The sequence below is a fragment of the Panthera uncia genome, chromosome E1 (assembly GCF_023721935.1).
Source record: "Panthera uncia isolate 11264 chromosome E1, Puncia_PCG_1.0, whole genome shotgun sequence".
NCBI lineage: Eukaryota > Metazoa > Chordata > Mammalia > Carnivora > Felidae > Panthera > Panthera uncia.
In genome coordinates, this window is record NC_064814.1 from 59,389,619 (window position 1) to 59,401,435 (window position 11,817).

Below are 11,817 nucleotides of genomic sequence, written 5' to 3' on the forward strand. Positions count from 1 at the left end.
CTCCCTCTGAAAACTCAACGTTAAAAAATGTTTTAATTTCCTACAAACAAAATCCTCTATATGGACTCATCTGCGTCTGGCTTCTTCCATCCGGTGTTAGGATTTTGAGGTTCATCCGTGTTACTTGAACTTGACTAGTTTGTCCCTCTTTCATTGCCGAGCGGTATTTCATTTTATTTACACTTGGTGCTGTCTCTCCAGGTCCGAGCCGACGAACATTTTGGGGGCGGTGTCAGCGCTGCTGTGGACAAGTTGGACAATCGTGCACGAATCTTAGTGTACGTAGAAGTTTCCAGTCCCCTCGGTCACCATCTAGCGGCGGCATGGAGGACGCACGCGGGAGGCATGCATCCGAGTTCATGAGGGACAAGACGGCTTTCCCGAGTGGCCGCGCCGGCCTGCATTCCCGCCCGCAGCGCGGGAGCTCGTGTCTTGGTGTGTCAGGTGAGGAGGGGGTCCGGTGACTCGCGGACACCTCATTCCCGGGGCCCCAGCGGCCCTGCCTGGGCTCACCCGCAGGCGCACAGAGACCACAGACGAGTGCAAACCGGTGTGAGGCTGGTCCCTGGTTCTGTAGGCGCTGGATTTCTCCGAGGCCTTCATTTTCTCGTTGGAGGTTTCGAATGTCCCTGCTGCTGTGACATAAAGGTCCTCGGACAAAGAGAGACGAGAAACATTTCAGGGGCGCCTGGGGGCTCAGTCGGTTAATCGTCCTACTCTTGATGTCGGCTCAGGTCATGAGCTCAGGGTTTGTGGTTTCAAGCCCTGCGTGGTCCCACTCTGCCCTGGCAGTGTGGAGCCTACTTGGGATTCTCTCTCTGTCGCTCTCTGCCCCTCCTCCGCTCATGCTCGCTCGCTCTCTCACCCCCTCAAAATAAATAAATAACCTTAAAAAAGTTTTTTTTAACGTCGATTCATTTCCGAGAGGCGGAGCCGGAGCGGGGGAGGGGCAGAGAGAGAGGGAGACACAGAATCCCCAGCAGGTTCTAGGCCCTGAGCGGTCAGCACAGAGCCTGATGCGGGGCTCGAACTCACAAATTCTGAGATCAAGGCCTGAGGCAAGTCGGACACTCAACCCAACGAGCCACCCAGGCTCCACACTGAGCCTGCCTGGGGATTGTCTCTCTCTCCCCCTCTCTCTGCCCCCTCCCCCACTTGTGCACATGCGCGCGCGCTCTCTCTCTCTCTCTCTCTCTCTCGAACTTAGATATTCTTAAAAAGAAAAAATGATACAAAATAAACCGGCTTCAGTCGTAAATTTTATGTGTATTTTATCACACTAAAAATACCTGCCAACCTCTTACAGCATGTGAACTGATGTGGACAACATCGCAGAACGCCTCCTCCGCTGGAAAGCCCCAGAGACCCGGGGGGCTGGGGGCAGAGAGCGGGAGCGCAGAGAAAATGCCCCTTGCCCAAAGGCGTGGCGGGGTCCGGGCACAGGCCTCCAGGGAGATGGACCCCACTCTCGACCCCCATCCGACTCCCGTGGGGTGAGAGGGAGACCCGAGGGCTACAGGGCACACCCAAGCAACTTGTCCGTGGTCCTCAACCTTGGCCTTCTGCAGTTTGGGGCCAGAGAGGTCTTTGTTCGTGTGTGGATGGGAGGGCCATGCTGCACTGTAGGATATTTAGCGAGTTCCCTGGCCTCCATCCCCTCGATGTCCGAAACGCTCACCCACTCGTGACAACCCCATGTCTCCCCACTCGCCAAAGGTCGCCTGGGGGCACCGCCAACCCCACTCGGGAACCACTGCTCTAAACCAAGGGGGTTGGTCCTACCCTGGAAAACCTGTGACCCCGTCAACAGCGCTGACAGAGAAATCCCTCCGGCCAGCTGGTTGTCTTGGGTGGGTCTCCGCAGGCTTTTGATGGACACGAGGCCCTGGAAACGCCGAGCGAGGCCCCTCGCTGAGGACTCTGACCTCCGGCCAGTGGGGACAGGCCGGCTGGGGAGTTTCTGGCTTCCTCGTTTGTGGACGCAGGCTCCGGGCTCTGTCTAGGCCGGGGCTTATGTTGGCCGACACGGACTCCTGCTCCACCGCGGGTGAGGCCCGCGCTATCCCTTCCCCTCCCTGGGTCTCGGCTTGCTCATCTGTAAAATGGGCAGCCGCAGCTTACTCTCAGCAGGACCAAACGATGAAGGAAGTCGGGCCTCCTGCTCCCGCCCACCCCGCCCTGCAGTCCCTGCACTCAGCCAGACCTGCTCCTGGCCCTCCCTCCCTCCTTCCAGGAAGCCGGAAGGGCAGCCAAACCCACAGAGGAGTTCGCAGCCTCTGGCTCGGCTCGGCCCTGTGGAACCAACAGCCCTTTGTCTCCTCCTGGGGACCTTTCCAGAGAGGACTTAGCCCTTTGTCGGCCCCAAGGCCACCTCCGCCCCCTCCCCTGGCGTCACAACAGCCCTATGGGGAGTCTCTCCGGGCCTCTCCAGGCTGCCCCTCACCCCTGCAACCTCCCTCAGCGGGGAGCGCCAGGGGCCCTGAGCTCTCGGGGTGGCGGCAGGCCGCGGTGGGGAGGGGGCGTGGAGGGGACGTGTCGGATGGGGCTGGTTGGCTGTGCACGGGGCGCAGGCTGGGAGAACTGGGTCAGGGAAGGGGCAGAGGCTGGCTGGGGGAGATGGGAGCCAGGGCCTGGTATCCCTCCTCTGGCGTCTCCTCGGTGGGGGGAGGGGGGGGGGGGGGGGTGGCGGCAAAGGGCAGAAGCGGCCGCGAGGGGCTGCTCAGGACTTGTCCCGGGATTGAGTTCGGCCTTGGCCACTAACTCCCTGAGTGACCTCGCGCAAAACAGGTCCAAGCCTGTGTCTTCAGCTGTAAAATAAGAATAAAGCAAAGATTCGATGTCATGAGGCCTGGCCCCCGGGAAGGCTCCAACAGCAGGTGTTCGTAGGAGACCTCGGATGGGGCAGCGGGAGCGGAACTGTTTTGTTTTTTCTTTTTTAAGTAAGCTTCATGCCCAACGCGGGGCTTGAACTCACGACCCTGAAATCCAGACCTGAGCTGAGGTGGGTGGGTGGGTGGGTGGGCATCTCTCGCCACCCCTCGTTGGCTCTCCCCACGGCCCGCGGGCCTGGGCTGCGGGGCGCACCTGTCTGGGGGCTGCGGCCAGGAACTCGAAACCTGAGTGGCCTGTGCTCTTCCCAGGAAGCCCCACTGTGGAGTCACTTTTAGAGACTGTACTGCAAGTCCTGGGGAAGACAGTGGGGTCATTGCTGACAGGTCAGCGAGGCTCTGGGCTCAAGGCTCAAGGCCACAGGACTACGGGAACAGAGCCCCACGGTCCCCCCGGGAGCCACTTAGGGAACAGACCCAGGGCAGTCGCCTCCAAGGCCCGGAGACTGCACACCTTCCCTGCACGCGCTCCGGTAAACGCCGGATGCGCGTTCGGTCCGTGTCTGGAGGCTCCTTGTCTTTTCCTTCCGCGTTTCAACATTCTCTGGTGTTCCCCCGCCCCGGCGAACGCGAAATAAAGGCTACGAGCAGGTTGCTGCTGCCGCCGTTTCGCCGGCGGAGGCAGCCCTGCACGTCCGTCCGCTCGGCCTAAGTGTCTGAGAACTCTGTCTGCGGGGCGCGTCTACACCCCACGCGGAGAGTTGCCGGCTTCTTGCGAGAGCCCGTCCAGAGGCGGAGGCTTCGGGACCCCTTGCGGTGGACGCATATGGGCAGCGCCTGGGTCTGAGGGGGCGAGCTGGGGGCCCAGACCAGGCCGAGTGGGTACAGGAGGCACTGGGGGCTGGCGGGACCCGGGTCGGCCTTGGGAGGCGGGGCCGGAGGGGAAGGGGGGCACGAATGACCCGCCTGGAGGCTGACCCGGAGCGGGGAAGAGAGGGGCCCCCGGGAAATGGAGTCTCTTCCAAGCGCTGCATCCCTTGGGTGGCCAGCGTACGAGAAAAGGCAGGGCCCCTCGATGAAAACTTCTAAGGGGCGCCTGGTGGCTCACTCGGTCGAGGGTCTGACTTGATTTCGGCTCGGGTCATGCTCCCAGGGTGGTGTGGGATCGAGCCCCGCGTTGGGCTCTGTGCTAAGCATGGAGACTGCTTGGGATTCTCCCTCTCTCCCTCTGCCTCTGCCCCTCACCCCTGCTCACGCTCTGTCTAAAAAAAAAAAAAAAAATGTGTTAACAATTTCAGGATCCGCCCGTCAGAGCTCCCCGCCAGGCAGAGACCCTTCTGTGTGGCCCTACAGGTGGCAAGCCCGTGACACGGTTCTGGTGCTGTCTTCTCGTGGAGTCCCTGAAGCCTGGAGGGAAAGGCTCCCCTCAGGCGCCCTTACCCAACCTCCAGGACCCCTCCCGCCTGACCTCTCCTCCCCAGAGCCTCCCTGAAACCACGCTGTCGTTCCCAGACTTCTCGAAGCTCCTCTCCGGTCCTGCCTGCAGCACCCGAAGCGTCTCGGGTTAGGGTTGCCACATCCAGCAAAAGACACCCAGTTACATTTTTTTATCTTTTTCTTTAATGTTTATTTATTTTTGAGAGAGAGGGAGAGGGCAAGCAGGGAAGGGGCAGAGAGAGAGGGAAACAGGGTCTGAAGCAGGCTCTCCTCTGATAGCACAGAGCCCGATGTGGGGCTCGAACTCACAAACGTTGAGATCGTGAGCTGAGCTGAAGTCGGATGCTTAGCTGACTGAGCCACCCAGGTGCCCCTAAACTTTTAAATGTATATTTTTGAGAGAGACTGTGAGTGGGGGAAGGGCAGAGGGGGGGGAGACACAGGATCCAAAGCAGGCTCTGCACTGACAGCAGAGAGCCTGACATGGGGCTTGAACTTAAGAACCGTGAGATCATGACCTGAGCCAAAGTTGGATGCTCAGACTGAGCCACCAGGTGGCCCCACCCAGTTAAATTTGAATTTGAGATGAACAATGAAAAAAATTTTTAGTATAAGTATACCCCGTGCAGTGTTTGGGATATACTTATACTTAAAAAACAAAACAATATTTAGGACATAGTTATACGTTTATTTAAAAAAAATTTTTTTTTAATCTTTATTTTTGAGAGAGACAGAGAGAGCATGAGCAGGGGAGGGGGAGAAAGAGGGAGACACAGAATTGGAATCAGGCTCCAGGCTCCAAGCTGTTAGCATAGAGCCCCACATGGGGCTCAAACTCACAAACTGTGAGATCGTGACCTGAGTCAAAGTTGGACGCTTAACCGACTGAGCCGCCCAGGCGCCCCTGGGACATACTTATACTTTTAAAAACTCAATGTTTGATATATACTTTGGTAAAAAGTTATTTGTTGTTTATCTGAAATTCAGATTTAACTGAGTGGCCTGCATTTTATCTGGGAGCCCGCCCTGAGATGTGTCCTGGGATTCGAGAGCAGGAGTCAGCTGAGGTAAGGAACAGTCTAGAGCTTGGCCGGACGACCATCGGGCCATCCCTCTCGCCTCTTTTCTGCTGGTCACCGGTCTCCCTCTCCCACCCGAGAGGTTCAGACCCTCCGGGGACACGGCCGCCACATGCTCCCAGTCCTACTCATGACGACACCAGCCGCCTGCAGAGCCCGACTGGCCCATCTCTGGCCCTGAGAACGAGTGGCCCAGCTGGGGCCAGGGCGCACCTCTGGTCCATTGGGATTAGGTGAGGGGGGACAGGTCAGAGGGTCCCAGTGGGGCTGCCTCGGCCTCAGTCCAGGTAGACTGGAGGAGGGGGCCCAGAGAGGGGTAGTAGTGAGCTGGGCAGACCTTGGAGAAGCTGTGGCCCCAGGAGGAGCTTCCCTCAACACTTAAAGGGTCTTTTTCCGCCAGGAGAGCAGAAGGTCATGGCCTAGAACATGCTGGGCCCTAAGTGGGCCTGCTGGGACCCACGGGAAGAGACTCAGAGGCGGCTGTGGGTCTCAGCCCCACATGAGCGGCCCCTGGGGCCCGAGCCTCTGGACACTGAAGGGAAGGGTATATCCCAAAGAGGCCTCTGCATCTTTTCGGAGGGAGCAGGCCTGAGCTGGGGTCTGAGGACAGGTGAACAGAGCACCTGTCCCGGGGACAGAAGTGCACGTGGGGAATCAGGCGCAGCCCCAGCAGCTGGAGGTTTGTTACACGGGGAAAGAACCGGCCCCTCCTGAGGGATGAAGCCGACTGCCCGTCCAACGCGGTAAGTGGGTAGACAGCAGGAAGGACTTCCTAGGCGAGGGGCCTTTGGAGCCGGGAGGGAGGGGTGCGCGGAGGCCGGGTGTGGGGAGAGGGCCAGGGAGCCAGCCTCCCTCCGGCCTCCAGCCGAGGCAGCCCGTGGTAAGGAGGAGCCGTCGAGGCCGCACGGGGTGGAGCCACCTGCCAGCCCACGCGGGGTCTGCTGCCTCGCGGAACCCGCCTCGAGTGGGGACCGGTCCAGGGGTCCCCCACCTTGAGCAGGCAGCCGACAACCCCGCCCAGGGGGAGACCCGCTCAGGGAGGCCGCCTGCTGGGTTCTGAGAGGCGCCTGGGTCCCCTGCGGCGGAGACTCGGTGACCCCAATGCTGGTGGCAAAAGGCGAGGCAGGAGCAACCCGGAGTGCACGTTAAATAAAGGTTCACACACACACACACACGAACCCGCTTAGGCCTTGTCACTAAGGGGAGGGGGCCTGGGGCGCGCGCAGCTCCCACGCCCCAGCTCTGGCCCCTCTGAGGTGTCTGTGCGAGGACCGGAGGACCGCACCGTGGTGACCCCGAGGTCCTGAGAACAGGTGCGGCATCGCCACAGCGCGGGTGTGCCGGCTGCCCAGGGCACGCGCGGTGTTCGCCACGAGAACCACGCAGGACTTCCGGCCAACTGCTCACGAATAAGGACCATCTGGGCCACGGACCGGGCTTTGCAATCAGTGGGCACACCTGCCCCTGAGCCGGCCCCTGCCCCCCCCCCCCCCCCGCCCCCTCCGGCTCCCTCGCTTCCCGAATCTAGTCACAAGGCGGTGACCGCCGTGGACCTGGGCGCTGCGTCTTCAAGCCAACACGGTCCCGTTTCTGACCGTCCTGGTTGCCATACCAGGAGCCCTGGGAGGTAAGGCGCCCCCTTGAAGCAGCCAGCCCCAAGAAAGGCCTCCGAGAAAGGGGTCAAGAGTCTCCTGCTGAAAACCGATTTCCCTTTTAGAAATCCACCGGCAAGCAATTAACTATGCAACGGGACCACCCCTGGGCGGCATGGGGCAGGGGCCGGGGTGGGAAGGGAAGGCCCCCCGCCCCCACCGTGGCTTTTCCACGCAGCCGGAAGAGTGTCCTGCAGAGTCACCCCCGATGCTTGTCAAAATGTGTGCGTACCGTCAATGTGAGGGGGTCGGTCAATACAGATTAAATGGCAAGACTGGAAACAGCCACAATTTTCAAGCGGTGAGGGGTGTCAGTTTCAAGATATCTGGACAACGGCGATCGATATAGCAAGGTCACGGGGAACACTGTCTTCAGCTGTCTCTGGCCCTGGCCCTTGCCCGTGCTGGTCCCTCAGCCTGGACTGCCTGCTCCCCTTGTCTCTACAGGGCCGGGCCTCACTCAGCCTCTGGGCTCAGATGTTGTCTCCTTCGGGAAGGCTTCCCGGAACCAGCACACCCCCATCACTCAGCCTCTAGGCAGGTGCCTATGCACGAGGTTCTGCATGTGTCCCCACAAGCGCAGATGCCACAACCACTGCCACCACCTGTTTCTGCCTCTGTCCCCCCGCAGGGGACCCTTCAGCTGGAGACACCGAGTCTCTCCTCTTTTTTTAAAAAAAAAAAAAATGTTTATTTATTTTTGAGTGAGAGAGAGAGAGAGAGTAAGTGGGGGAGGGGAAGAGAGGGAGACACAGAATCTGAAGCAGCTCCGGGCTCTGAACTATCAGCACAGAGCCCGATGAGGGACTTGAACTCACGAACCGTGAGATCATGACCTGAGCTGAAGTCCGTCGCTCAACTGACTGAGCCACCCAGGCGCCCCTCTCCTTCTCTTACCCCTGAGTGGCCGGGGGAGCCCAGCATGGATGAGGCCTTGGCCAATGTGTGCCGAATGAGTGAATGACTGACTTCCCTGAGGCCATCGGAGGCCAGCTGGATGGCCCTCGGGTAGGGACGGGGTGGGGGGCGTCCTTGGAGCCCAGACTCCTCCGAGACTGAGGATCTTTGAAGTCCAAGGGCTGCACAGGTAGGGCCTTCGTTCTCGGCAGAATCACCAGGGCGTGGGAGGTCAGAACCACCTCTGTCCTCACCTCGCACCCCTGGCCCGGAGGCCTCATCCCCCCACCAGCTCGGAAAGGTTTGGTCACACCCCGGGACCCAAGGACCACACCTGGAGGCACCATTCTTGCAGAAGCTTTATTTATTCGTGGATTGAAATTTGGGGTCCAGACTCAGCTACCTCACTGCCGTCAGCCCAGCACGAGCCACATTGACCCAGGTTGACCCAAGCCCCACCCCTGGGACCCAGGAACACTCATTTCTCTGGTAAGGTACTATTTTGCCGGATCGTGTCCCAGAACTCTAGAGGATAATCCCACGCAAAGCAGAGGCCCGTGATGCCTAAAAGCTTGCACTGGCCACAGATTCCTGTGAGCACTTTCTCGAACTGGTCGGGGTAGACGAAAAAGTAGTTGCCATCGTCCTTCCCGAATGTGGCATGGCGCCCTATATCTGTGTATAGGTTCAGGGACCGGAAATATATTTTGTAGGAGCCAGTTATCCCTATGATGCGCTCTCCCGGATAGAGGATGAATTCCTGTGGAGTTCCGGATGACGGACAACCAGACACGGTGGTCCAGGAGGGTCCATATCGCACCTGGATGCTGGGAGACAGGGAAGCGTTGGAGGGCCAGACCTAGGCTGAATCAGCACTCCCCAGGTGCTCTATCGCCTGGCAAGGACAGCAGCCCTGTCCCTACAGGTGCGTGCCCCCACGCACGTGGATTTGGGCTCCTGACACAGAGGTCCCGGTCTCAGACCCCTGCCCTGATGCCTTCGGGCTCTGTGATCTTGGGCTCATCACCCGGCCTCTCTGGGCCTGTGTCCTCACCTGCAAAGTGGGAGTGGTTCGGGGGGTGGGGGGGGGAAGTCCCTGAGACCGTTGGTAAGGGGAGCTTGGAACACAGTGCCACTCGGGCGGTGCCCCCTGCTGTCACTGCTCACAGTGGGGAGCTGTCCCCGGGCCCAGCTTGCACCTTCTGAGCCCCAGATACTGAGCAGACCAGGTCACAGGTCAGAGAAGCAGGTGACTCCCTCACTCCCCTGGGAGAGTGAGTCCCTGACCCCCCACGCCTCCTCCCCCCTGCCCTGCCCACACTCTGTCCCCTACGGTGCTGGCCGCCCTCCCCAGGACTGTACGTGCAGACCCAGCGAAGGCACGAGGGGAAGAGGTGCTAAGCCCTCTCCCCAGGGTCCCGAGGCCGTGGTGATAGGGCTCCGTGGCCCTGCTCCTACTCACCTCTTCAGTATGCCCAAGGAACCTACGGCCACCCGGATTCCGGTGATTTCATATTCATGGTCTCTGGGTGTGCTGAAGTATTGGCCTCCTCCCCTCCCGTACATCTCTAGATGGATGAAGGGACGGGGTCAGGGAGAGGAAAAACCCAGACGCGAATATGTGGCTTATCCCTGCCCCAGACCGGGTGCCGCGGTGCAGGGATACGGCAGGGTCCTGAGACTAGAGTCAGTCTGCGGTCAGGGCCGGGCCCAGACCCGGGGCCTCCCGGAGCGCGCGGGCGAGGGTGGCCGCTGGGACCAGAGGGCGCACACCCGCCAGACTTACGTGTTGCCCAGCAGGTGCTCCACAGGAGGGCGAGTGTCAGCCTCAGCAGCATGGCTTCTGGAAGGCGAGTCCCAAGGCTCCTGGAGAGAAGAGAAGGACTCGGAGAGGGGCCCCGTCCGGCCCGGCCAGGCCCCGTCGTGGGGCGCAAACACAGCCTTACCTGGCGGGGAGAGTCCTGTGGCCCAGTCCCGGTCCTGCGGAGTCTTGCTCCTGGACACTCCGCCTGGCCCTATATACCCTCCCCGTCCCTGTGGGCCCCCGTCCAGAAGGAAGGAACAAGGGCCACCAGGGGGGAAGAAGGAGCTGGGCGGTGGGGGCTCTTCCTGGGGGAATCCCAGAGCCATTCTGCAGGAGCCTTCCGGACACGCTGTGTTTATTGTCTCGGCCCCGCGGCCTACACAAACAAGACGGGGCAGTGACAGGTTTTGTCTGTCGCTTCTGGGTCTCTCTCCCCAGCACGTAGACTAGAGCTGCACTTCAGACGTGGGGCGCTTTGCTGAGAGCCCTCCCCAGCTGGGCCAGAAAGGTGTCCACCCCACGGGGGAGCTGCCATCTGGAAACCCACAGAAGCTCCCTGGGGCCCGGGGGTCCCTGCGTGGTGCACAACCCGGCTCAGGACCTTATCCAGGCCCGCGTGGAGCCTGCGGTCCCCTGGGCTTCCCCGAGCTCAGGGTGAGCTCCCTGTGACCCTCGGAGAGCTGGGCCGTGTGCCTGGTGCCAGGTGGGAGAGACCGCAGGGGCTGGCCCTCCACGGCCTGTCACCTGGCAAACAGCGCCAGTGTTGGCTTTGTGCAGGGAACGTGTGTGGCTGGGACGGGCTGGCCTCAAGGGGCCTCGGGCGGACCGGACGGCAGAGGTGACGGACTCAGGCACGGATCGGGGAGAGGGCGGTTCTCTAGGCCAGTGCCCCCGACGGCCGCTGGGGTCAGGCCGGGGTCAGGCTTAGCCGGGAGGTGACGGTACTTGTCCGGGGCTGGGGTTCTGAGGCCCCTGCTGCTGCCACCGGTCCAGGCTCCCTGTGACGGGTTGGAGCTGAGGCTGTCAGGGCCTCCACCCTTCAAGAAAAACCACCGGGTCGCGGTCATCAACTCGGGAGGGGGCACTGGAGCCACACGGCATCCAAATCTCGGCTTCCCTGCTTCCCGGCATCCCGTCCGGGGACCTCCCGTCACCCGAGTGCCGCGATTGTGCCATCTGATGTCTGTGCAGGGGCCCAAAGACTCACGCGTACCGCCAGGCGTACGGGGTGGTTCTTGGCCGCCTCCTTTGAAATTGCAGAATATCAGGAAAAACACGCTGGTGCCTTTGGTGACGAATCACAGACGGGACGGTGTCGTCAGCGGTGGAGTTCTACACGGGCACGAAGAAGGAATGGGGCCGCTCCCGCGGCACTGCTCCTCGGCCCCAGGAACCAGGCTCGGTAGAAAGCAGGGTGTTGGGGAAGGCCCCAGTAGGTCACAAGAAAAGGGGTGCGAAGAATGGCCTCGCGTGTGCGCTGACCCGCTCTGGAAGGGCCGCTCACCTCACTGGGATCGCTGGGATGGCGGCGCTGGAGGGTGGGGGCGGGGCCCCGTCTACCCGGCACCTCCTGCAAGTACAGCAGGTGTCTGGGCCAGGGGTTCGAGGACTGAGGCCCGCAGGTCCCATCCAGCACCCCCACCCCGCCTGTTTTAGCGCGACCCATGAGCTAGAGCGCTTTCTACGTTTTTAAATACTTAGAAAAGCATTGAAACGAAGAGTAGCACGCGAAAATTCTACGGCATTCCAGTGCCGTTGCCCACAGATAACGTTAGGAGCACACAGCCAAGGCCATTCATTTGTGTATCGTCTGGGGCTGCTGTCACCCCACAGCAGCAGAGCCGAGCAGTTGCGACAGAGACTTTGTGACCCGGAAAACCTAACACGTGCGATCTCGGGCCCTTCACCCACCAAGTCAGCCGATCCCGGGTGGGTCCCCGTTGCCCGCCCTGGAGCAGAGGCAGCCTCGTCCACAGCCATTCACAACCCGCCTTCAGAGCCCCTCTCTGCTCTGGCCTTGGCCCTTCCTTGCGGCCCTGCACCCGTCTCCCTCGGGAGGCCCCTTGGGACCCATCCTCCCAATGCTCTCGCCGCTCCCAGAGGCAGTCAGGCCCACAGAC

The 11,817-nt window shown here is 61.0% G+C and overlaps 1 protein-coding gene across 2 annotated transcripts; it reads right to left on the reverse strand.

The window, feature by feature from the left end:
- Positions 1 to 8,268: 8,268 nt before the first annotated feature.
- On the reverse strand, positions 8,269 to 10,259 carry ZG16B (zymogen granule protein 16B). 2 transcript variants are annotated; one of them, XM_049638167.1, is made up of 4 exons: positions 9,840 to 10,258; positions 9,680 to 9,759; positions 9,356 to 9,461; positions 8,269 to 8,720 (listed from the first exon to the last, which is right to left on the reverse strand). In XM_049638167.1, the coding sequence occupies exons 2-4, from the start codon at positions 9,729 to 9,731 to the stop codon at positions 8,372 to 8,374; spliced, it is 507 nt and encodes a 168-aa protein (XP_049494124.1). In that variant the 5' UTR covers positions 9,732 to 9,759; positions 9,840 to 10,258; the 3' UTR covers positions 8,269 to 8,371. The 2 variants fall into 2 exon arrangements, with proteins under 2 accessions (XP_049494124.1, XP_049494125.1); XM_049638168.1 differs by having other exon boundaries at positions 9,680 to 10,259.
- Positions 10,260 to 11,817: the final 1,558 nt, after the last annotated feature.

Excerpts from the sequence above, each read along its gene's own strand:
- ZG16B (XM_049638168.1), bottom strand. The coding sequence starts at position 9,731 with ATGCTGCTGAGGCTGACACTCGCCCTCCTGTGGAGCACCTGCTGGGCA. Across the intron at positions 9,462-9,679 it reads GAGCACCTGCTGGGCAACAC|AGATGTACGGGAGGGGAGGA; the intron begins GTAAGTCTGGCG and ends TCATCCATCTAG. Across the intron at positions 8,721-9,355 it reads TCCTTGGGCATACTGAAGAG|CATCCAGGTGCGATATGGAC; the intron begins GTGAGTAGGAGC and ends CCTGTCTCCCAG.